Source organism: Peromyscus leucopus, chromosome 19 (genome assembly GCF_004664715.2).
Source record: "Peromyscus leucopus breed LL Stock chromosome 19, UCI_PerLeu_2.1, whole genome shotgun sequence".
Taxonomy (NCBI): domain Eukaryota; kingdom Metazoa; phylum Chordata; class Mammalia; order Rodentia; family Cricetidae; genus Peromyscus; species Peromyscus leucopus.
In genome coordinates this window covers 78,308,779-78,333,491 of record NC_051079.1, presented here as the reverse complement: position 1 = coordinate 78,333,491, position 24,713 = coordinate 78,308,779, and the positions used below count along the sequence as shown (strand labels likewise).

The 24,713-nt window shown below is 46.6% G+C and overlaps 1 protein-coding gene across 3 annotated transcripts in view; it reads left to right on the top strand.

The window, feature by feature from the left end:
- The first annotated feature begins 4,219 nt into the window (after positions 1-4,219).
- Positions 4,220-24,713, top strand: part of Slc9a3 (solute carrier family 9 member A3) — a 43,216-nt gene continuing 22,722 nt past the window's right edge. For all 3 annotated transcript variants that reach the window (XM_028873641.2, XM_028873643.2, XM_028873642.2), the window contains exon 1: positions 4,220-4,523. In XM_028873641.2, the coding sequence (XP_028729474.1) occupies positions 4,328-4,523 (196 nt within the window). In that variant the 5' untranslated portion in view covers positions 4,220-4,327. The remainder of the gene's footprint in view (positions 4,524-24,713) is intronic.

Here is a 24,713-nt window from a genome sequence, read left to right as displayed (position 1 = left end):
CTGGGCAAAGGCCCAGGCTTGAGCAGGGAATGTCAAAGGCACCAATAGGCAGACCCAAAAGCATGATGCTCACTTGTTTTTGAGAAATGCAATTTGCAATTGTATGTTAGCAACCAAAAAAATAAATAAATACAAGTAACAATAACTCTGCCTTGAGTGGTGATTTGGGTTTTGGTTCCTGGAAGAGCTCCCAGGTGGACCTCTTCTAACTCTAAGTGCCTGGCACCCCGTGGACACCTTCAATACACATCGCAAGATGGGAGGCAAGGGCAGCTCTGTAATGAACCCTTCTTCCTCCAAGCTTCTTCTACACCCAAGGTGGTAATCTGTAGGCAATGTGTGTATAAGGTTCTCAAACCTCTTGACTTTATGCTGAAAATTAACATTTTGTCTTTCATGTATTGTCAACAAACAAGTAGATTTGCAACCATTAGCCATGTTATACACAAGTTTTAACAAACCATGCAAATGAACTTCATAATCAGAAGTTAATATGTCAAACGAAGATGTTGTGTACTTTCATTTCCTTAATTTTGAAGCTCAGGGGCTTGTGGGTTTATTAGTTTTCTTGGACTGCTTCTCAATATCTTTGAGCTCCAGTTTAGTCATGGGCCCTCCAGGTGTGTACAGGAAAATGCCCAAGAGCTCCAGAAGGTCTAGGCCTCAAGAAGGCTACACATGCCAGCCTGGGCTCAGGAGGAGGTAGTCAGCAGCTATCAAATCACCACAAGCGTCACTGTTCATATGGTTTACCAAATGTGGGGTGGCTTAGGCTTTCTAAAACCACAGTCTTGCAGAAGAAAAGCAGGCCACGAGAGCTACCTGTACCCTGGCCCTAGTCCACTGATGAGATGCAACATCACATACCTATCATGACAGTTTTTGCCATGGCTGTTGTCCATAACTCGTTCTCAGTCAACAGAGTGTGGGAACACTCATTGCTGGAGCCTTCTAGCAAGCCCGAGGCATATGTACATTTGTTCCCAAGTGCCCACAAGCCATGCCACATAGCCAAGCTCTCACATGAGCAGTGGGTAGTGGGTTATGAGGGTGCCTTGCTCTTATCTGTGACATTGCAGGGCCTCCTTGCTTTCTCTGCCTCCACTAGACACACTTTTCCTTCTCTTAGATGGCTTGTAGTGTAAGTGGTACTTCACACTAATGGTCAGGGATGGAACCAATGTTCATCTTGAGTTCCCATATGTGCATTGTAATGCTGTTCAGCTTCTGTTTGAATTGTGTGGGCTCTTGGCTACAGGCTCTCAGGTTAGGCAGGAATAGATAAAATCCTTGGAGGACCATTTGATATCATGGACACACTATTGTCATGGGATCTGACTTTCCTGTGTAATACAAGGAGAGCATCCGGAAAGTATGCTCCACCTTAGGCTTTATCCAGGAGCATCTAAACTGGGAATAAGACTGTTTTCATTCTTCTAGTTTTCCTCTGGAAAAGGAGGCTGAGAATGTGACTGGGAACAGCAGGTTCAGTTTGACCACAGGAGCAATTCCAGAAACTCACCATACAAGATACCCAAGTAAGCAAACCTGGTGGCCAATTACAGAGTTGTGATGCCCCATTCTATACCAGGCCCTGTGATTGGCTCAGTCCAACCACCCATCCTCTGACCCAACACTCATCACCTACCACTTAACCCTACCATTGTTCCGTGTAAGCCAACACCCATCAGTATAAAACAGGGAGACAAAAACTAAAGCCACTCAGCCCAGTACTTCCCTCCTAGAAGCCCTGATCTGTGTGCTTTAGATGCTAAAAGGTAGCCCTGCCTGTCCTGGGTCCAACCACCAATCACTGTCTAGTCAGACTCCCACTCAGTATTTCATACATGCTACTGTAGACCAGACACTATTCCAAGTCCTGGGGATCAGCCCTGCCACTGCTGCAGCCCCTCACTTATGAAGTAGACATTCTACAGAGAGGACAGACAGTCCATGGATAGACAGTCCAGCAGCTGAGGACAGACAGAGAGAGGACAGACAGTCCATGGATAGACAGTCCAGCAGCTGAGGACAGACAGTCCATGGATAGACAGTCCAGCAGCTAATGACTGAGCTAAGCTGAGGAGCAAAGCTGGCAAGGAGTCAGGAGCCCAGTACCAAAACACTAGATACAGCCGGACGGTGGTGGCGGCGCATGCCTTTAATCCCAGCACTCGGGAGGCAGAGGCAGGCGGATCTCTGTGAGTTCCAGGCCAGCCTGGGTTACCAAGTGAGTTCCAGGAAAGGTGCAAAGCTACACAGAGAAACCCTGTCTCGAAAAACAAAAACAAAAACAAACAAACAAAAAAACACTAGATACTAGAGCAAGACCACAGGGAGTCCAGGTAGTGAACATGAGGAGGGATGTCTGGAGCCTCAGAGAAGGGTGTTGCCTACCTGGGCAAGTAGGGGGGCATCAGCAAGGGACTATGATCTGAGGGTGGACTGAGTCCAGGGAGAACTGGACCTGTCCTCTGGGTTGGGGACCCCAACAGGAAGTCTAAAATATGTCTGAAGGTCCTAAAGGGTGTCTAGCCAAGGGCTTCCAAGGGTGGGTGTGGTTGGAAAAGGAGCTGCCAGGGTCTATGGTTGAAGGGCAGGCTTGGGAGGGGAGAAGGGGTTTGGAAAGTCAGCTCTCACAGGGAGCTAAGATACACAAGTGAGCACCTAGATTGCAACCCTGAGTAAGGAGGGATTCTAACACCCATGGACATAAAGGACAGGCGGGGACAACGGGAGTGTGCTCTGTGGTCACAGGCCACAGGTAAGGACTGCTGTCATGGAGAGCAGACTCCCAGGCCACAATACACAGGACTTAGGTGCTGATAAGCACTGCATTGTGTTACAGAGCGTAAGGTGGTTGGCGACAGGGCCGGAGGCACAGCACCTTGTAGCCTGAGAACTCCACTCAGGTGAAGTTGGGCTTCTTGATTGAGACAGAAAGAATTTTAGAGAAAGTCTGTGTGAAACAAAGCTTTAGTTTATTAAAAGATTGTAACAGATTTAGGCATAGGGGTTAACAGAAAAAGGAATTCAGGGAAACGGACAGCATTTCTCTAAAGGACAATATAAGTGTATGGGTATGGGGTTCTCAGGAGTCACTCTTAGAGTGTTTTTACAGTAACCATGTATATAATTTTGGTGGTGACTTCTGAAGTTATATTTTAAGGGTTGCTAAGAATTTGTTTTCCTAAATGAGATTGTGGGTGGGCTCTAAGGTGCACTGAGTAGGGTTACAGGTGATTAGGATTGTGCAAGGGGTTAAAACACGGCTTTTTGTTGTGTCTCTTCGAGAGTCAGGGTCTTGTGTTTCCCAAACTGGCCTCAAATTTGTTACACAGCCAAGGCTTGCTTTGGACTCCTCCTTCACTTCCCAATGCTGATATCACAGCCATGCAGAACCACACTGACCATGACAATTTCTTCTTCTTTTTTTCTATAAACAAAGTCTACAATCTTATTTGTGAGATTTCCAGAAAACTGCAGGCTTATATCTGGGAAAGGGATTAAAGTCATATATAGTTAGACATTAAACATGGTTCACTGCCATTTTACCATAAAAAAAATATAAAAGGAATATTGTCTCTGTTTATATGCAAAGTTCACAGCAATTTTTAATTGTGATGGAATTCTTGACTTTCACTTCGCGAGGCTTGAGGATACTCTGGAATGAGAAGCCCCTTTCCTGTCCCATGTCCACTTCATTTTCTCTGTCTTTCTATACTGCTTCAAGTTTACTTAGATGACAAGGTTCCGTGATACCCACAGACTTCAGGTTCTCAATGAAGAGGGGCTTTGCTGTGTGTATATAACAGGATGCAGCGAACAGCGAAACCATCCGGCTGCTGAGGAGCCAATGTAGGAGAAGCAGGTCCCATTTATCAGGTAGAGTTGGCAGCGATCTGTCTGGGCTCGCGCTGAGCTCCGCCGGGGAGAAAAGCAGCTGTCAGGGGGCTGGGTGCCGCTCGACCTTGGGGGCGAGGCGAGCGACCTCGAGGACATCGAAATCCACAGGTCCTGGTTGCTAGCTCAGGAGTCCGCAGCACCGGGAGAGCCCTGACTTCCAGGCAGGGGCTCAACCAACTCGGTGGGTGTGAGCAGGGCTGGCGGGAGTGTCTCTAACGCTGAACTGTTTGGTTCACGTGTGCGCAGCGGGGGCGGGAAAGCCCCGCCCTGGCGCGGGAGGGGGCAGCGGGATTAAAGGCCACCCGGCCGGGCCGGGGGACCTGACTCTTGCCAGTGCCCGGATCGCGCAGAGGGCTGCCGCAGAGAACGCAGCAGGACTCACCACGGTATGCGCGTTGGCTCCCAGAGCTGAGCAGCCGCGATGTGGCACTGGGCTCTGGGACCAGGCTGGAAGCCGCTGTTGGTGCTGGCACTGACTAGCCTGCGAGGGGCGAGGGCTGCTGAGGAAGAACCGAGCGCAGATGAGACCTTCCAGGTGATTACCTTCAAATGGCACCACGTCCAGGATCCATACATCATCGCGCTTTGGATTCTCGTGGCAAGCTTGGCAAAAATCGGTAAGTGGCCCGGGGTTTTATGGATCATGGTATCTCATGACTGAGTCTTAGATAGCCCCTAGAGTCTGTACCACCTGCCTTTGCCCTCGAATTTATCCCTTTCTGGGGGAAGAGGCGCATCCAGGGAGAGTTGATGCTGGTGTTGGTTGGAGAAGCACACCAGCTAACTGGAGGAATCACGCTTCAGTCCTACAGGGTAAGCGTTGACCCCACAGTTGCTGGCTCATGGCCCTGTTCTGCCCCAATCCTTCTCTAGATGCTGCCCTACTGGGTACTTTGGGGCTTGGTGTTGCACTGAGAGAACTTACTTGTAAGTGACACTGGCATGAAGTCTCAGTCCAGAGTAGTAAAAATAAATAACTAAATAACTAGCTTTTGATTAAATCCAGGGAAATTCATGACCCCCTGTCTGAAGAGGAGGATGGTTCTCCTCTCTCACCTGGCTCAGTGAATCTAGGAAGTGGGATTGAAGGAGTTCCTGGCAAGGTGAGAGGAAGGTCAGACCTCTTAAAAATTTTAAGAAGATCAAATCTTCATTATCTTTCTGGAGGTGGTGAGGATGTGGTCCCTATGGAATTCACTAGACCCCTGTGTGAGGAGAGCAAGAACAGATGTAGAGATCCCTAGCCTGCCAGTTTCCATTGGGGATCTGGAATAGAAGAGGCCCTCCAGTGACCTGTGATGGAGCGTGCCTCTTTAGCAGGGCAAAGGGAGGGTGAGCTATGGAGAGAACATTTGGAGAGCTCAGACTCAGGGCGCCTAATTAATGAAGGCGGCTTGCTTCTTCTTCTTCTTCTTCTTCTTCTTCTTCTTCTTCTTCTTCTTCTTCTTCTTCTTCTTCTCCTCCTCCTCCTCCTCCTCCTCCTCCTCCTCCTCCTCCTCCTCCTCTTCCTCTGCCTCCTTCCCCCATCTGTTTAGCCTGTGGATCTGGCACTTGCTTCTCCTTACTTACGCTGTCTGATTGGGTTTTTCAGTAAGGTCTGTGCTGTCTGTTGCTGTGACTAGACAGTACTGACTTCTTCATACAGAGTGTTCAGGAAGGTCCAGGAGATTCCAAGGAAGCCCTTACATCCAGCTCACTTGCTTCTCCATGGGCTGCAGCATCCCAATGTTGAGTGGGTGTGTGCCTTCGGTGTTATCTAGGAACCACTCTGTTCCTCTGGAGTACAGACTTGGAGCTTAGCGTTTCAAGTCAGCAGCAGCCAGGTTTATCTGCCATGCTTCGTATTGGGTCAGCACACTGACTAACTAAGGGGTAGCCTGATCCCTAAGGGCTACAGCTCTGAGGGTCTCTAGGGGACTTGAACTTGCCCCCAGAAGGACTGGCCACTAGTGTTAATCAAGAGGATCACCAGTGGACAGGCAGCTCTGCAGAAGGACATCTCTATCTTAAGTAGTCTAGTGGGCCCAGGTGTTCCCTGTCATTGAATTTTACCTCACTCCTGACTTCTAGAACTTATGGAGATGACCCTTCCCAGGTCCCCAAGGCCTCCTGGTGGCTGAGTGTGGCTCTTGCTGATCCTTCCAAGCACCCCCACCAGACCCTGCTTTGTCCTCCAACATCCTTCTCTGCTTAAACCTGCAGGCATTGGCCCTTGCTGGCCAACTCCCTGCACTGTACTGCAAGTCACCGGCATATTCAGTCAAGAACCTGGTACTGTGGTCTTTTACCAAGGAGGTTCCTCAAATATAGCTGCATTCCAGGGAGCAGACACCTCCTCACCTTTCAGACTCCACCAATCCACAAGACCCTCTCCTCTAAGGACCAAAGCCTCTGTCCCCAAGTTCCATCTCTTTTAATCCCAACCATAGGCAGCTGCACCACATCTTCACCAGTACAAGCTCTTGGTGCACATTTACTCTAATCAGACCCAACCAGGCACCCACTGTCAGCCCTGGAGGTCCACTACAGAAGCAGGAAGAGAGAGAAGCTGAGAGAAACAATCTGCAGGTTCAGCTCTACCCTGCCTGGCTTTAAGAACCAACTTCTTGGTAGTAGGGACTTCCACACCTAGCTCTTGCCTTATAACTCTTCCCTCAGCTGTGAACTCTGGATTTATTCAGATCCCTGATGACTTTGACTTGTTCTTCAGAAGCCTCCCAGATTCCCTCTCTGTATAACCAGCCTCAGATGCCCCATCACAGACCACACACACACAGCTCTGTCCCCAACATAGGCTCATAGCTGATACATGTGTGAATTTGGGTAGTACAGCTAACTCCTCCACAGCTCCCAGACAAGGACATGGCTCTCACTGGTTAAATACTATGTATTTTAAAAAGTGTTCAGGACTGTCCACACTACTTTATCCTCAAGTTGTACAGAACTACCTTCCAGGAGAGAATGGGAAGACCTTATACTGATGGGATTCATGTTTTCTTCTGATTGTTTGTAACTCCCAGCCCAACCTTGTGGTTAGGAGGTCACAATTCTTCCAGCTGGTGTTGACCCAGCTGGGGAGTAAGACATGGACCCTAGAACACAGGTAGTGTGATTATTGCAGTAGGGGACTGAGGAAGGCCAAGGGCAGGGATGTCAAGGCCAGGGTGCCTGTCTACAGCACAGGGGTGGTAGACTGGGAAGGTCTGATTGTCTGTGGTGGAAGGCCAGAGTCCATCCTCAGTGGGTGAGGTGCTCCCTCCTCTGTCCACACACTCACATTTGGGAGTCCCTAACCTATGGCCACAATGTTGGGACTCAAGGCTGGGTAGGTGCTATGCTACAAGGGTCCATGTCAGGACACAGGCAGCACTCGGTGGGTCTAGGCAGCTTCAGGAGCATATAGGAGGAAGCTGTCCTGCAGGAAGAGAGAAAAGAGAGAAGTGGAGCAGTTAGGGACTAAAGGAGAGCAGGGAAAGCAGGGGCAGGAGTCTGAAGGGATGCCAGGGGAGTTGGTGGAGAGATTGAAAGGAGACTAGAAGGAAAGGCTAGTGGGAACTTGTGGAAAGGCGGAAGAGAGACTGAAAAGAAACTGGGAAGAGGCCAAGACAGTGCTCGGGAAGACAACCAACTTACCTGCAAGCTTCAGAGGACTTTGGTCCTTGCTGAGCTGTGTAGTGGGTGGGCCTCAGTCATGACTGGCCTCTCAGACCACTGCTTTGGTTGCAAGACAGAATGTAAGACCAAAGAGGCTGTGGGGAGAGCAATCAGAGCTTCTTCTGGGCTTCAGGGAGGTGAGGCGTTTGCCCGGACACACGGAGAGGAGAGGCTACAGCAGGGCTGTCGTCACACAGCTCTCGGGCCCGTACTGCTGTGCTGGGGGCAGTGACGCCTCGAAAGCCAGAGAGGGAACTTGGGGTTGATGAAGAAAACTGGGAAAAGTATGGGAGGAGGTCATAGTATGGGAACAAAAATGACATCCCCTAGGTCCTCCAGAGGTGCTCGGTGAAGGGGATCCAGGCAGTAATAGTGACCAACCCAGCTGAGTCCCATAAGTAAGGAATTGGGAGCCTCTAAGACCAGAACAGAATGGTGTGAGGGTTGTGTCAGTGAGGTAGAGGCAGTGGGGGGAGATGGCCTGGCAGCAGGCCGTAGAGCAAAACTCATGTGGCTGAGGGGATTCTCTAGAATCTTCTGGGAGTCACTGACGGTATAAAGTCTTATTTTGGGAACTGTCCCTGGATGGTTGCTTGAGCTGTAATACCATGCAGCATTTGAAGCTGAAGGATCCTAAGGAAAGAGAGAAAAGGTTAGGACGTGCTGCATTGCAGGGGTGTGCCCTGACTAGTCCTGCCTACGTGTATAGGTGACTATGCCACACTGCTTCTCCTGCTGCTACCTAGAGAGAACCATTAGGCCTTCTAGGACTCTTGTCCTGGAAAACCTCACTGTGGGGCACAAGCACCCTTCTAGCCTCAACAAACTGCTCACTCTAACAAGCCAGGCTGCTACAATGACCTCTGGGCCCAGATAACCTAACCATTCAGGTGGCTTCATGTCACGTCATGGCTGTGGGATTCTTCTCTATCCCTATAGTCTGTCATCTATTGGGACTTCCCTTTAGGTTTCTTTGGGAACAGGGTCTTAGCTTGGGGTACTTTATAGTTAGGGTTCCCATGGATATGCATGTCCTGAGTCTTCCATGGGGTCCTCAAAGTGTTTGGGATGAATCTGCTAAGGTTAGGATCAGCTCAGTTGTCCTTTCTCCACCCAGCCCCAGGATTTGGAGCTTCCATTAGAGGAAGGCTTTTTATCTTCTGTGTTGTAGGATATAGAGGTCCCTGGGATCATTGTGCCTTGGCTGGTAGGGTTCAGGGCACCATGTTTTAGGGTGCCACATCTCAGTGCTGAGGCTGAACAACACCCCTCATCTCCTCTCAAAGTTCAGGCAGGTGTGGCTTCTCTGATCAATGTGGGCAGCTGGGAGTTCCTATCCATTCTCCTGGGTACCTCCCTACCATGAGGAGCTAAGAAGACCCAGCTGCCTGCCTGAGCTGCACCTTACCCTGCTGTCCCTCATGCCCCCTAACATCTTTCCCTCTCCTCTCATCTCCCTTCTCCTTTTGCTCTTCTCTAGGCTTTACTCTTCTCAGACCTCTAGCCAGGGATATGGATGGGCAAGTACTGGTGAGTTGAGAACATGACACAGCTCTTCCTAGCCTGGAAGTGGAATGCTATCATTGAGGGACAGGAGGGAATAAGGGGAAGGCTGCCAGTGAGTGTCTCATGGCTCTGAGCTAGGTGCCAGCTGAATTTCAGTTAAGTCTTTCTTCAGCTCCAGCTGGAGTCCAGACTACCTCCCTCATTCCTAGCCTTATCCTTCCATGCCCGGCTTCCTACTACCCCACTTCTTCCCAGCTTAGAAATCTCTAGGCTACTTCAGCTCTTAAGGAAGGTATTCCTCAAGAAGGAATTACCTAACTCCAAGCTCTTTTGACTCAAGCAAAATTGCAAGTGTGCAATTTTCTTCTTATTGCGTCTCTGGTGGCTAATCTGTCTGTACCTAGCAAGGCTTCTGTAGGTCTGGGAGTGAATGCATGCGAGATTGAGCATAAACAACTGATTGGGTACATGGATATGTTTATGCATAGATGAGTAAATGACATGCTGATGAACCTGGCTTCCTACCTTAAGCTCCCAGCACCCCTTTGGTTCTGAGTCCAAGGAAGAGATTCCTAAGTCCTTAGTGAAAGTCTTCCCCAAACTACCACCCAATTTCCTGAGCATGGTATCCTTGATGACATGTTTTCAGGCATGGCAGTCAAGAGGCCATAAGCTTAGAGTAGTATGGGTGTCACATCTGAGTGTCAATCTAGCATCTGGATAGGTGAGGTCTGTCAAGCGTGTGTACATTGGCTTTTGCTTCTAGATGGTTATTCCTCTTGTCCACGTCTATCACTGAGTGTCATTTCTCTAAGAAGGATCTCCTATCTGAAGAAGAGCCCTCAGACTGCTGGCTACAGGGGACAGAGTTCAGACTGAGGGGCTAGAGAGCTGCTAGAAATTCACAGTAAGAAGAGCTTCAGAGTAAAGGGATTGGACATGAGCTAAAGCCCTAGAGACCCAAGAAGTAGGGGCAGATGGAGTAAACTCTGAGAATACCAGGACCAGGATCATTGAGGCTGCATTGTTGATTGGAGGAGGTGTGGTCAGGGACAGATGGAGGCTCATTGTTGGGTAAAGGGTGTGGACTTTGCCTGGGGCCCCCTGAAGAACATTCAGCCCCTGGGAAGGAGGCGTTTAGGAGCACTTGCCAGGCTCACTTCCCTAGCCATATATCCTGTAGGCTTGTGTGGAGCCAGCAATGCAGCTCTGGGAGCTATCTCCAGATGAGGGCAAAACCAGCATCATTTTCAGGTCAGATTTTCAGGCTCTCCCTGAAGAGGGAAGTCTCCAATAAGGTGTAGTGGCCTGGTCCTCTCTCCCCTACTGGGCAAGTTGGGAAACCTGCAGGATTTACCACCTGCTGAGTTGATGTGCCAAAGTCCAGTTAGTTTTGTATTCTCTTCTGGGAAAGAGTTTCTTGCAAGGCAAAATGGGAACATTAAAAAGCCTGTTTTTAGGGACTTTTTGAAGAAAAGGGGGAGTGGAAAATCACTAGTTGCTGAAGGCTTTGTTCTTAGATTTGGCCCAGGCTTGTTCAGGGGACCCATAGTAGCTCTCTTGCTGTTCTGGGGCTGATTTGTGTCCTTCAACCTGAACCCAAAGAAGTTAGTATCAGCTTAGGCCTTTCTCCTAGCCCTTTCTGGGCCTCCTGAGGCTCCAACTTTGAGGTAGCTGCCCAAGAGACAGTGAGGCAGGGAAGTGAACACAAGTGAGGACCCTGGAGCTTGGGGAGCCCCAACTGCCGGCTGGAAGCAAGGTGGCTTATCTCAGTCACACAAGAAAGACTGGGAGAACTGGGGAGGGAGGGTATAAGCTAGCTAGTGAGATGTGGATCCAGGAGTCCATAGGCCTCTTAGGGAGTGTACCTGTGTGTGCAAACAGCACAGACCCATTACTGATTATGCTGAGCATGTGAGTGCACACACAGCCACCTGTGTGTATATAAGTGTGGGTGATTTTGCAATGTGCACATTCATACTGCTCACATTCTTGCCCCCACACCTAGACTGTTGAAGGAGTGTACAAGCATACTTTGTCCAGGTAGTGCCATCTCTGGGCCCCATTTCATCACCTCATCTAAGAGACCAGTGGTTCCCCATCCAGTGAGTCCACGGAGGTGACTTCAACCTCTAGAATTAGAAATCCTGAGAGGAATATGAGACTTGGAGTAAAGTTCCAGGACTTCAGGGAGGGACAAATGAAGATAGATGGTATATTCTCTAAGGAGACACTGTGCATTCAGGGTTCCTGGAAACACAGATGTCAATGAAGTGCCTCCCATACCTGAACTTGGACACTGCTGGTTCCTATCTGTGTATGTCACAGCATCTGAAAAGCACTAACGGCAGTCTGGTTAAACCGTCTGTACAGGGACGAGCTCTTCTCTCCCCAATGCTTTAGGCTCTTCACAGGACATGTGCCAGCATCTGCAACTCTCTATGGAGAAGTGGTAAGAAATGGACTCAGCAGATGAGGTACTTACAAGGTACCTGGTGTCTGAGAGGGTTACAGAACATAATGGCAGTCAATAAGCAAAAATCCCAAGCTGGACACCGTATGTATGCATGCTAAGGAATGTTTGTGGAGGTCAGAGAACAACTTGTAGAAGTCAGTCTTTTCCTTCCACTCTGTGGGTCCTGGAGATTGAACTCAGGCCATTAGGCTTGACCCCAAGCACCTTTACCTACTCACTAGCCTGGGTTTTAAAAAGACTGATCACCTGAGTTCCATTCCTGGGATCCAGATGGTAGAAGGGCAAGAATTGACTCTTGGAAGTTATCTTCAGACCTCTACATGCATGTCCTAGTACACATACACAGTCTCTCTCTCTCTCTCTCTCTCTCTCTCTCTCTCTCTCTCTCTCTCTCTCTCTCACACACACACACACACACACATACACACACACACACACTGAACAAACAGATTTAGTAAAAAGTATTTTTACTTTTAGTTTTAGGAGTTGGTTTTCTCCTTCCATTTTATGAGTCTCCAGAATAGAACTCAGGTTCTCAGGCTTTATTTGCTGAGCCATCTTGCCAACCCAACTTTCAGGGTTTTTGTTGTTGTTGTTGTTGTTTTGGTTTTGTTTGTTTGTTTGTTTGTTTTTTGAGACAGGGTTTCTCTGTGTAGTTTTGGTGCCTGTCCTGGATCTCGCTCTGTAGAGCAGGTTGGCCTTGAACTCACAGAGATCCACCTGGCTCTGTCTTCCAAGAGCTGGGATTAAAGGCATGGGCCACTGCCACCTGGCTCCAACTTTCAGTTCTTAATTCTGTTTTTTTTTTTTTTTATTTTTTTGAGATTTAAAGATTTAAAGGTGAATGTGGGTATTCACAAAGAACAGACAAGCTTTGAGGCAGTCTATTCCTCCCACACAATGTGCCGTTGCTGGGTGCTAGGGTCATTCACTGTCTTGAGTGCTCACTGTGAGGACAGACTAGCCCCAGGTATTCTACCAGAGGAAGGGTCTGAGAACAAATAGGCCTTTTGCCAGCAGGGCGGCCTGTAAGAACCACAAAGCTGTGTTTGGGTGTTTATAACCCAAACCCACAGCATGGAATCTTGATCCCAACCAAGGGAAGGTTAATTTTTTAATTTTTTTATTTTTTTAGTGTGTGTATTTATATGGTTCTGTGTGTTCAGTAGTTGAGTGCATGTGCACATGCCACAGTGCATGTGTGGAGATGGGAGCACAATTTTTAAGAGTCATTTCCCTTCTATTGTGTGTTCTAGGGATGAAATTCAAGTCATCAGGCCTAGGTGTGCAAGTGCTTTTACCCATGGAGCCATTTCATAGACTCCAGTTGTAAGGTATTTAAGAATCCACAATCTTACTCTGGAGCATTCAGCCCTTAATGGGATGCCTTTATCATACCCTTCCCTTCAAGGTTCAAGGATTTATGCAGAAGAGGATGCAGAGGTGGTGAGTGACTCCAAGGAAAGAGTGTTTTACAGACACAACAGGGCTGATGCACATATGAACTTACTGAGACTGTGACAGAATGCACAGACCTGCACAAGTTCAAGCCAGATAAAATCTCAGCATGGAGAATGGGAAGTGAGCACAAAGTCCCAACCTAACCAAGAAGCTATTTGCAATTAATAGCTGATGGGAGAGGGAAAATCAGTTATCTTCAGTGGAGTCATCCTGGTTATATCAACTCCACTCCAGGGCAGGCCTCATGTCAGGAATAAATGGCTAATGAAATTGGACACCATATTTTTGTTGTTGTCTGGTTGCTTTTTTTAAGAGAAAGAATATGAAGTTGGGTGGTATGGAGGATCTTAGGGGAGTTAGGGGAGGATAAAAATATGATCAAAATATATTGTATGAAAAATTTTTAAAAATGAATTCACACTCTCCTGGGAACAAGGTTGGGCACAAGCTGGTACCATCACCATCATCCTAGGGGAGGTAAAGGGATCATCTACTTAGGAAACCTGGTCTGGGGTCATCGTCTCACTCACTAGAGTTGGCACACACATGAACACTGTGGAAATGCATTTGTGGCTGCTGTAGAAGTGACATCTGGTAAAATGCTATGGATGGGAAGGTATGAGCCATGGAATGAGATGGCTTGCAATGGCGGAAACTATGTATTCTGGAGGGTACATTGCAGTCACAGTGACAACCATGGCATCAGTGGTGTCTGGGGTGGGGCGAGAGACTCCACGGTCAGGCCGTACTGGGCTAGCTGTGGGGTCAGACAGCATGCCTGCCCTGTGTATATGGCAGCTGATCTTGGGCCTCACTGTTCACCTAACCTCTCTGTCCCTGCCATGCTCTGTATCCTCAGAGAGGCTGCTGTGTTCCCAGTGGAGCCTGGGCCCTGTTACAGAGTGGAGGCAGTGAAGGACATCCAGTTGTAGGTGGCCCATGTGATTTCCACATCCAGATATGCTGCTGTGCTAAGGCCATCTTCAACCCCAGAAAGGGTTCCCTTTTTCTGAAAGTATAAAGACAACAAAGTGAGAGGGGCTAGGGGATGGTACAAATATAGAAGGTAACCCTGGATTTGTATTTATTAGTGCCATCAGCAGCTGGTTTCTTAGGCCACTGCTTCCCTCTGCCCATATCATGTAACTCATTCTCTGTACCTATATGCCCATACACACCAGGGCACCCAATATACATATGCCTTCTTTTGGCCTCAGAAGTCTGAGGAGGACCATATTGCACGATCCCCAACTCACCTGTTACCTTGGAATCTAGCCTCACAGCCTCTGCATCCTGGTGGGCTGTACTCTATGTAGTTTTTGCTCTTCCCATTTGATTGCAGGGGAAACCTCCTGGGCACCAACACTTGTCCTCCTGTTACTTTCCAGTGAAAAGTAGGATTTTCATTTGCTCTAATCCTATCAAAGCCTGAAACTATTAGTATGGTGGGATCACAATAAATGGCTGGGATGACATAAAATTACAGCCTTTGTTTACACAAAGTAATGTGGAAGATCTTTTTCCTTTTTTTTTAAATAGAATTTTTAAAAAATTCTTTGACAATTTCACACATGTCTACAGTGTATCTTGATTGTATTCAACCCACACTTTCCCTCCCATTTTCCTCAACCCCTCTAATACTTCCCTTCCCACCTTTATTTCCTTTCCTTATTTAATTTTTTTTTTTTTTATAACTCACCCAGTCCAGATAGTGCTGCCTGCAATCACATGGATATAGACCCATCCACCAGAGCCTGGCCAATCTACCAGTGCCCATACCTTTGAAGAAACATGACTCCAGCCCCAACAAGCAGCCATCAGTTGCCAGGTGGTCCTCAGTTAGTAGGCACAGCATCCATAGCCAGGAAGCAGAGAGAGATGGATGCTGGTGCTCAGCCTACTTTCTCCAGCCCTTGGAATAGTGCTGCCCACATTTGGGGTGGGTCTTTCCACCTTGGTTAAACCTCTCTAGAAAGACCCTCATAGACACATCCAGAGATGTGCCTCCTAGGAGATTCTAAATTCCATTAAGTTGACAATCAAGATTAACTATCACACCACATGTTGGAGAAAACATTTCCTATTTGTCCTTCTGTATCTTGATTATTTTATTTAAATGAGGATCTCCATCTATTTTCCTCCAAATGATTTAATTTTTTTAATGGCTGATGAAACTTTATTTGTTCTTATACCACATTCTTGTGACTGGCAAATTTACATCCCCACTAGCAGTGTTAGGGTCTCTTTTCCACAACGTCCTCTGAAGTGTCTGTTGCTTGTTTTCTTGACTACCGTTCTGAAAAGGGAAAGATGGAATCTCAGTGTAGTTTTAATTGTGTTAATGGCATAGTTAAGGATGTTGAACATTTTTTAATGTGTTAATATTTATTGGCCACTTGTACTTCTTTTAAGAAGTTCTTTTGCTGTTTATATTTTATATATTCTAGATATTAATTTTTGTCAGGTGAATAGCCACAGATTTTCTCCCAAGTTTTTAATTAATTTAATTGGAGGTTTTGTGTTTTACTTTCATGTCTTTAGTCCATTTTGAGTTAGTTTTGTTGATTTTTTTTAAAAGGCAAGCTGTAGGATCTGTGTTTAGATTCATATTTTCACATCTACATGTCCAATTATTTCAGTCCTGTTTGTTAGAAAACCATCTGTTTCTGCTGAATCTCCCTAAGTGGTATTTGCAGGTATCTCTCTGCTCTCATCTTAGGTAGTGATCTGTCTGCTCTCCCAGCACTGGGCAGTTCTGAAAGGCAAACTGCATCGGGTCTGGCCACTGTGGCGTCAGTTTTACTTGTTTTCCTTCAGCACTGCGCATTTGTTCCCAGGCTTCTGACTCTCCAGATGAACTGCAGACCAGGATGTCTGAGTCCACAAAGTAACCTGCTGCAATGAAGTGGTGAAGAACCAGCATTTTGACAAAATTCAGACTTCTAATCCACAAACATGGAACACCCTAATTTATTGTTATCTGATTTATTCCATCAAAGTTTATGGCTTTTTAAATGTGTATCTTCTCATTTCAGAGGAGAGTGATCTATGCTTCAGCTTGTGCTAAGGTATATAGCAGAGTGTTTTAAATTTCAAATAGTTCTTTTGCTGGTGTGTAGAAGAGTAGTGGACTTTGTGTATGAGTGTTGCATTCTGTTACCTTGCTGCAGTCACTCGTTAGTTCCAGAAATCCTTTGTTGATTTTTTTTTGGACTTTCTACATAGGCAAACATATCATCTGTGACACTCTTGATATTAGCAAACAAGGTCTATAGGGACTTGGGTGTAGCCTGTGGCTTTGCTGTGTGTTAGGTAATTAAGTGTATTGTGGCCAAAATATCACATGTGAATAAGTAAATGAATGATCTTTCCTCCTGGGAAGGAACTTTAATGTGAGTCCATGAGATAAGAAGATGGTGCTTACAGAGATGGGGGAAGAGAATCTGGCCAAGAAACACGAAGATCTGGGTTAACAGGTGATGGGGTCACAGATACACAACACAGATACAGGACAGTGGGAGCCATAGGGAATCCCGGAGTACTATAGTTACCAGAGGAAGTGGCATGCTCTACAGATGAAACCTCTTGATACACCCTACCATTGAGCCTTTCTGTACTACTCTCCTCTACATATTTGTTTCTCTTGCCTTGTGTCTTTCTGGGTCCCATCAAGCTGCTGATCCATGGCTTCCTGCTTGGGTCTTCATTGTACTGCATGTATCCTCAGGGTAGGAGAGGGCCCAGAGTCTCTGAGTAAACACTACATCCTGCAAACTCTCATCAGCTAGCAGAGTGCTGCTAGTACAGCAGCTATATCATCTTTTGGCTGTCAGCACAGAGACTCAAGAGGCAGCCTCTGCACTCCTTCCTTGTCCCTGCTTCCCAAGATGACGAAGTAAGGACAGAGTGTCATGTTCAGCTGTCCTCCTGTCCAGGTTGATCTTGGAATGCTCTCTGGCTGCCCAACTTATGTGCTAGAGGTACAAAACCTCACTGGAACCTGGAACAGGGGTATGTCAGTGTGGTATCTGTGTTGAGAGCTCCCTACTTCTTTTAGGCCCATGGAAAAACCTTGGGAATAAAGACAATAAATAAGCCCTCTGCCCTTTCATTTTCTTTTGGTTCAAAAATAAAGTAATGCATTGGCTCTTTGGGGATCCAGTTTTCATCTTCACAACATCTACAAAAGATGAGATTATCATCTTACACCAGGAAACAAAGTCCAAAGATAAAACTACCTATTAGGTAGTGGACAGGCAAGTCCTGGGAACAGAGAGCCCTTAGGTGTGCAGGGACCGTGCCCTTCTGGCTCCACAGATAGGGGCTGTTTGTACCTTGCAGGGTCACCTTGCCCCAGGGAGGTAGGTGATAGTGGGGGCCTTCAGGAGGCCCCTATGGGCTCTGAACCATTTGTCTCAGAGGAGCAACTAGCTGAAGGGTGGGCTGCTGGCATGAAGTCTGCCACTAACCCATCAACATTTTCACATACTAATGCCCAGTGTCTCAAACCCTGCCCTTAGTTAGGGCCTGTGCTTCTGGGCCACTCTATGGCTTTTTAAAAAATCTTCCGAGTTCCAACTTATCATCTGCCTGTGCCATATGAACAGCAAAGTTCAGTAGTCCTGATGAGTTCCTGCTTTGTATCCAGGAAATGAATGGTGACAAAGTCCTGACTTTGGAGACAAGTTGTAAGCTTCCAGGTGGTAGTGGCTATGACCATGTGAATGGGCACAGGCCCAATGAACAGCAGCCTTGGGACATTGCCATACAGTTTATCTCCTCAAAAGAAGTTTTCAGAGAAAATGCTTGGCTGGAATTTTGTACATGAAGGTATGAAGGTCAGCAAGGTTCACACCTTCTCCCCCACAGGGATTATGCTTGTAAACTCTTTGTAGCTCTTAGAACATCCACCTGTGTCTCCTATCTTTTAAGAATCTTTGCTTTAGTGAATTTTATGTCGATTTGACCTTGGGGTTACTCTTTTGTCAGGCTCATGTTCCTCTCACAGTGGCTTTCTGTGATATGACAGACTCTGTTCTTGAAAAGGAGGTGGCCCTGGCTTGCCTGGCCTCTGGCACTTTTCATGATTTAGTGAAGTCCTGGGTGGTGCCAGGCCACCTGTGTTGGCTTAGCTGTGAACTCTGCTCCTCCAGTTCTCATGTATGTTAGCTGCAGCCATCATAGCTGGGCTCAGTTACCCAGTCTCAATGCCACTATGCACAGTTACCCGCTTGTACCAACTGAGTCTAGATGTGCCTTGCCCACTGCTTACCCCTAATCTCCAGCCTGACAGTGGGTTCCCTTCCAAACTTGAAGGCCCTGGACTCAACCTCACACTGTCACCTGTGTAAAAGAACCTAAGACTACATTCTCTATCCAAGATTCCTACCAGATACCTGATTAGTCAGTTCTGCCCTTAGGGAGCTGATGGCCAGATAACTCATAGTTTGTGAGGTCCTGGTAGGCACAGACGGGACAGGTTTGGAGGTCTGTGTGAAAAGAAGACTAGGGACCTAAGGGCTCTTCTCTGGGCTTAAGGGACCTGGGAAAAAGGTCACTCTGGCCATGTCTCATTGCTGGCTAGGAGCTGTGTGCAAGTGCCTTTGTATCTTCCACTTGCCTTTCAGTCTCTACATTTAAAACATGCAACCTGGTCATCACTAAAGATTGAAGTTCAGGTCTTTGAGGTCCCCAAGGGATCTGATTCAGAAAGCCAGGGCTTGTCCACAGTTCCCACCCGAGAGGCTTCCTTCAGTGCCATCTCAGCCCATCATGATAAATAACAAGGATCTCCTGGAGGACTATGGGCTCAGGGAGGACCAGATATGATGGGAATGAGGGCAGAGCCTACAGTTGTGGAGGCTACACAAAACCTCTAATTGCAGGGATCTCCTTGATGGGTGCCTAGCACATTGAAGCAACATAGGAAGCCACAGCCCCACTTCCCCCATAGATACCTTAATGAGCCAAAGCCCAGTCCAGCTCCTTAGGTTCTCTCAGGTAACCATTTGCTCAAGTGTTGGAGGAGAAACCAAGATAGTGGAGGTACTTCCTGAGTGCTGCCTCTGCCCTCAGATGACACTTGTGTGCCTGTCAGTATCCCAGCCATCCCCAACTTCTCCTGAAATGCCCACTGTTTACAGGAAGTATAAAAAAATATTTCTGCAACATCATAGAGATGTGGGTGCCCCTTGTGTGGAGGGTGCCTATGTCTGAGGTCTAGCCACTACGGGATGTGCTAGCAATGACCTTTCCTACAAGTAGCATGAGGGACTTTGTCCCGCTCATCTGCAGCTTCAACACAGCACTATGTGGTTGTTGATAAACCAAAGGAAAAACAGAATTGCTGAGTGTTTGTGATCAGTTAGAACACCATTCATGGCATCTGCTTCAAAAGCATGATGTTCTAAAAGTGAAGTGCAGTGAAAAGTGAAATGAGGAGGGGTCCTGAGGACATCTGATACATCAAATAGAGTCAGGCTCTGGGCCTCTGTAAAAACTACCAGCCCCCGAAGACAGATGATCTCTGAGACAAAAGAGGTCACAGTGTTGGTAGACTTACAACAGACCTATGTTCTTTTCCTATCCTTTGATGGGAGAAAAACAAAAAGAAACAGTTATTTGTATTTACTATTTTCTCAGTTTTGGTTTTTAACTATTTGAATTTAATGGTCCTATAGAGTGTAATCTTTAAAAATTTACACTGTTTGAAGTTGGCGAAATTTCTCAACTCCATAAGCACGTCTCCTACCAAGCTGGGGCCATTTTCTACTACTATTTTTTTTCCAAAATTCTCTCATTGCTTGCTTTTCCCCTCATTCTAGAGCCCTGCTACACACATGCATTAGACCTTCTGATACTGCCCTGTAGACCATAGCATCTTTCTAATTAACAAACACGTTTTCTCCTTCTACCTCAAGTTGTGTCATTTTGACTGGCCTGCCTTCAAATTGCAAACTCTAGCTCCATTTCTAGGCTGTGAAGTCAGTTTACACTTTTATTTCAGATATTGCATTCTTCAACTCCAGAATTTCCATTTGAATTTTTTTGATAGCATATTCTAGGGGTCAAGAAACCATGGTCCATGGACCAGTCACCTATTTATTTAAATAAAATTTTATTAGAACAAATCCTCACAGCCTTGCCCTTTTGTTTGCATATAATACAGCAGTGTTCTGCAGAGCTAATCATTTGTGTATCCCATGAATCTTGTGACATTACTATTTCTCTTTCAAAGAAAAACTGCTAATCTATATCCTACTTCAATTCTCAGATTGGTTATTTTTTTTAAATAATTACATTTTCTTTGAATATTTTTACTGTTTTTAAAGCTGTTTTAAAGTCCTTATTTGATAGTTCCAATGTCTACATCACTGTGAGGTCCTCATCAGTTGTTTTATGGCTGGTCCTATTTTTCTACTTCTTCATATGTCTAATAATTTTTAATTGTGTTCAAGACACTGTGATTTATACTTGCAGAGACTGTGTGCTACTATGTCCCTCTGGAGATAACTGCTTTTTAAGGTGATGGTCTGTTGTTCAGATCTTAGATGGTCTTACAATAAAAAAACCCAGAGCCAGATATCAGGGTAAAAGCTGAAAGATTAGAGAAGCGGAACAGCCAGCCACTAGTTCTTACCTCTACGAAATCCTCAACCTAAAGAGAGTGAGTTACTGTTTCCTCATGCCTTAATATACCTTTCTCTGCCCTGCCATATTATTTCCTGGGATTCAAGGCGTGTGCTTCCTAAGCAAAGGCATGAGATCTCAAGTGCTGGGATTAAAGGTGTGTGCCACCACTGCCTGACCTCTATGTCTAATCTAGTGGCTGGTCCCCAGGCAAGTTTATTAGGGTACACAATATGTCACCACAATGGTCTTGCTAGACAACTGACCTTTGTGTGGACTGAAACTCCAAGTACTGTCTGTTCCTATTCTGACTGATATTTATTCTGCATTTTAGCTCTAGTTGACAGCATGGGACCCACCATACTCCTGTGTGATTCACAGGAGATTACAGGAACTGACTGGTGGTTAGGATTTCTCAGAGACTATGAGGTTCCTGTATCGGGCCCTTCCCTTACTGAGCTTTGTTGCTCTCTTTTTATTTGCTGCTTGGATCTTTGTCTCCTAGCTTTCTAGCCAGTGGCCAAAAGGTTTCTGGTAGGCTCATCTGGTTGCTCAGCTGTGGCTGGGACCTGTGCTTAGGAAGATTCAGGATGGCGTAGAAGCCTCCAGGCTGTTCCTTTCTTAGGTTTGACTGTCCCTCCAGTTTTGGCCTGTTGTTTGTATGTTTCTCTCAAAGTTTGTAACTGTCATTTGTGGGTGAATTGGAACAATAGAAGCTGCTCCAGCACCCAATCATTAGATGTGATTATTAAAACCCTTCTTTCAAGTTTTAAGTTACAGCCAATTGTGAGATCATAAAGTAAGCTGTGAGGCTGAGGATTTTATAGAGGTAAGCTAGTGGCTGGCTGTTCTGCTTCTCTGATCTTTCAGCCTTCACCCCAGTATCCGGCTCTGGGTTTTTATTATTATTATTATTATTATTATTATTATTATTATTATTATTAAAGACCTTTTAAGATTTGTGTTACAGTAAGCCTGGAAACTCACTATCTGTTGTAAGTGGTGGATATAGGAGTAGCATGACCTCAAAGTAGGCTGAGGGTATGGTGGCTCTGGTGAGACACTTTGGAGAGGACGGGCAGGGCTGACACCTGGCTGGCTTCTGACTATACCACAGGCTCAAGCTGTCTCCACTCTGTACACTTAATAAGCAGTTACCTGTCACTGTTAAGGCACACATTTGTGGTCAGTACCATTAGAAACAACTGCCACATGGTAGATGCCTGCCATGTTGGTAGGCAGTACCCTGGGGCAACAGGATGAGCACAGAATGAGGCACTAGCCATGGGTCTCTTACAAGTACTTTCACCTGACTCTGAACTCCAGGCTCTGATGAACTACTTTACCTTATATTCTGTTTGAGTCAACACCCTACTCCAGTCTTGTATAGTAACCCTCAGAAGCCACCAAAGGCAAGCAGTCCCCAAGTTTTCAGCTTGGAGCAGAATTTTGAGTTAGTTCAGGTCACAGTGGTTCTTTAAGGAGCTGTACTTCAGCCTATCTGAGCAATTTTCCACAAAAATATTAGTTTGAGTAGATGTAAAATAGAGCTGTATGGCAATGAGGATATAAAATAAGCCAAAATATTAACTTACATAGTTGGTAGCCAATAAGGAGACCCCACAAACACATGAAGGGCTCTGGAGCCATCTCTCGTACAGATCTGTGGGGCTGCAGGAGAAACTTGCTTCTGTTGCTTGCCATGGCTTAGAGCAGAAGGAGACACTGCTTTCCTGGAAAGCCACCAACATTTTACCAATTTAGAAATGAGCAGTGTTCCCCTAGGTTTTGTAAATGAACAGTGCTGAAAATACCTTGCCATTTGTAAGCAGCATGGCTAGACTTTAGAATGTTGTTCTCCAAACTTATCAAGCCTGAAGAAGGCCTGGCTCATAGAGGGGCTCCCTGCCTACAACAGGAGAAACCAGGTCCACCCTGACTAGGGTGAACTTCCAGGTACTTGCCTAGTGGGATGCAGGCAGGAGGAGGAATTGGCTAGACTCCAGATGAACTATAAATATCTTTACCTCCTGCCCTGGAGCTGTACCTGACATACTTACTGAAATTCTTGCAAGGTGCCCAGTGGGCTCAGCCGAGAACAGAAGTAATATTGAGGTCAGAAAAACAGGGTCTTCTGTGAGCAGACGAGGCAGCTGGTCTGGACTTGCTGGCTTTACAGTAGACTCTGGCCCTTTTCCGTGGTTCACTTGAGGATCTTGCGTCTAGTGTGTGAGTGTGCTTATGCCATCTATGTGCTTGTCTCTATGTATCCACGTGAGCACAGGAAACTGCACATGCATGTGTAAGCTCATGTCTGACCCTGACCTGCTCTGCTTCACAAGGAGGGGGCCCGTGTCAGGCGCTTCCCCTTCTTTCCTCCGGGCAGGTTTTCACTGCTCGGTCCAGTTGCTCTGTTAGGCAGAGTTTAATTCTCTAAGGCTTGTACCTGTTAAAGTAAAACCAAGGGATTTACTGTGCTGCTGCATTTGCAAGGACTCAGCTAAATCTGCCTGTCACCTTGAAAGATCCTTGGCAGTGGGGCTGACTCTGGGCCTGACCAAGGCCTGTCCCCAGCTGCATTGCTAAAGTGTGAGGGGGTCAGGGTCAGCTTGTGTCTCCCTGAGAAGTGTCTGCTCTTCCCAAAGTATCTGTTTATGAATACTTAGACCTTTCACTTCAGTCAGAGTGTAATTATAACTAAAGCATTTGCTGTCTGTTGTCACCATCAGATGGCTGTACCATTTTGTGCTTAATTAACTGTGACTCTGAGCCTCAGCAATAAGTTACTCGTGGGCTTGGATGTCCCTCTATTACACCTGCCCAGTGGAATATCCTCAGCTGACACCGGGGATCAGGCCCCAACTCTATCCTCTCTGGTTTCCTTGTTCCTAGAGTATTTTATTTGTTCTCTGAGGAGACCCTCTCCCTGTTGCCTGTTGTTACTGGCTCTTGTTTCTATGAAGCTTGCTTTAATTCTGGCTTTGGCAGCTACACAACCGAGCCCCACCCCAGTAGAACACATTCTGATAGATTCTGGACCATTGTCAGTCCCTGGGACAACAAATGCAGCAGGGGGTTTGCTCTTTCTGTCTCAGGGTCTCAGATATCCTCTGCTGCTGCTCTGGTCAGCTTTCTATCACTATAACAAAAGCCTGAGATGAACTATTTACCAGGATAAACGACTTATTTAGGTTCATGGCTCTGGAGGTTCCAGGTCCTGCCTGGCCTATTGCTCTTGAACCGTGGCAACACATCTTGACAGAATCATGTTATGCAGTCAAGCAAAACCTCTAACCTCATGGCAGGAGAGGGGCTAGAGAAATGGCTTAGGGGTTAACAGTACTTACTGCTCTTGTAAAGGACTCAAATTCCATTCCCAGTACCCATATCAGGTAGCTTGAAAACTCCTGTAACTTCAGTTCTAGGGCATTTGGTGACCTCTGGCCTCTATGTGGCACACATGAAAACACATGCAGTTACACATATACACATAAATGAAAATAAAACAAATCTTTAAAAAGAAAGGAAAAAATAAAGGAGAGTAAGCTGTCAAAAACTCCCTCAAGGCTAGATTTCCCATGATCTAGGCTTCTTCCTAGCTCTACCTTCTACAAGCTCTATAACAGTACCATCCTGGGAGCCAAGCTCTTATCTCATAGCCTTTGGGTATGGTTAGGATGTAAAGCCCAGCACAGCTCTTGTAGCCTATAGGCCACACTTTCCTTAACAGCTAGTGGACTTGAGAATTTCAGTGTGGAAGGCCACACTACATACCTAATCCTCATGTCAGCCACCCAGCTTCTGTCCTGTGCAGGTAGATGGTGTGTGTGTGTGTGTGTGTGTGTGTGTGTGTGTGTATCTGGCTCTCCCCTGTGGGGAAGAAATTCTCCTTCCATTCTGTACAGCATCTCCATGCCCCCAATACTGGGCTTTCAGACAACATAAGGACCAGTCATACACAGATGAAGACCATTGTGAAGAGCCACTGAAACCTCCTCCTTAGGCTCCACCAGGTCCCCCTCCTGCCTTGCTCCCTCAAAAGCCACAATGCAGGGGCAGCAGCACCTACTTCTCAGATTGT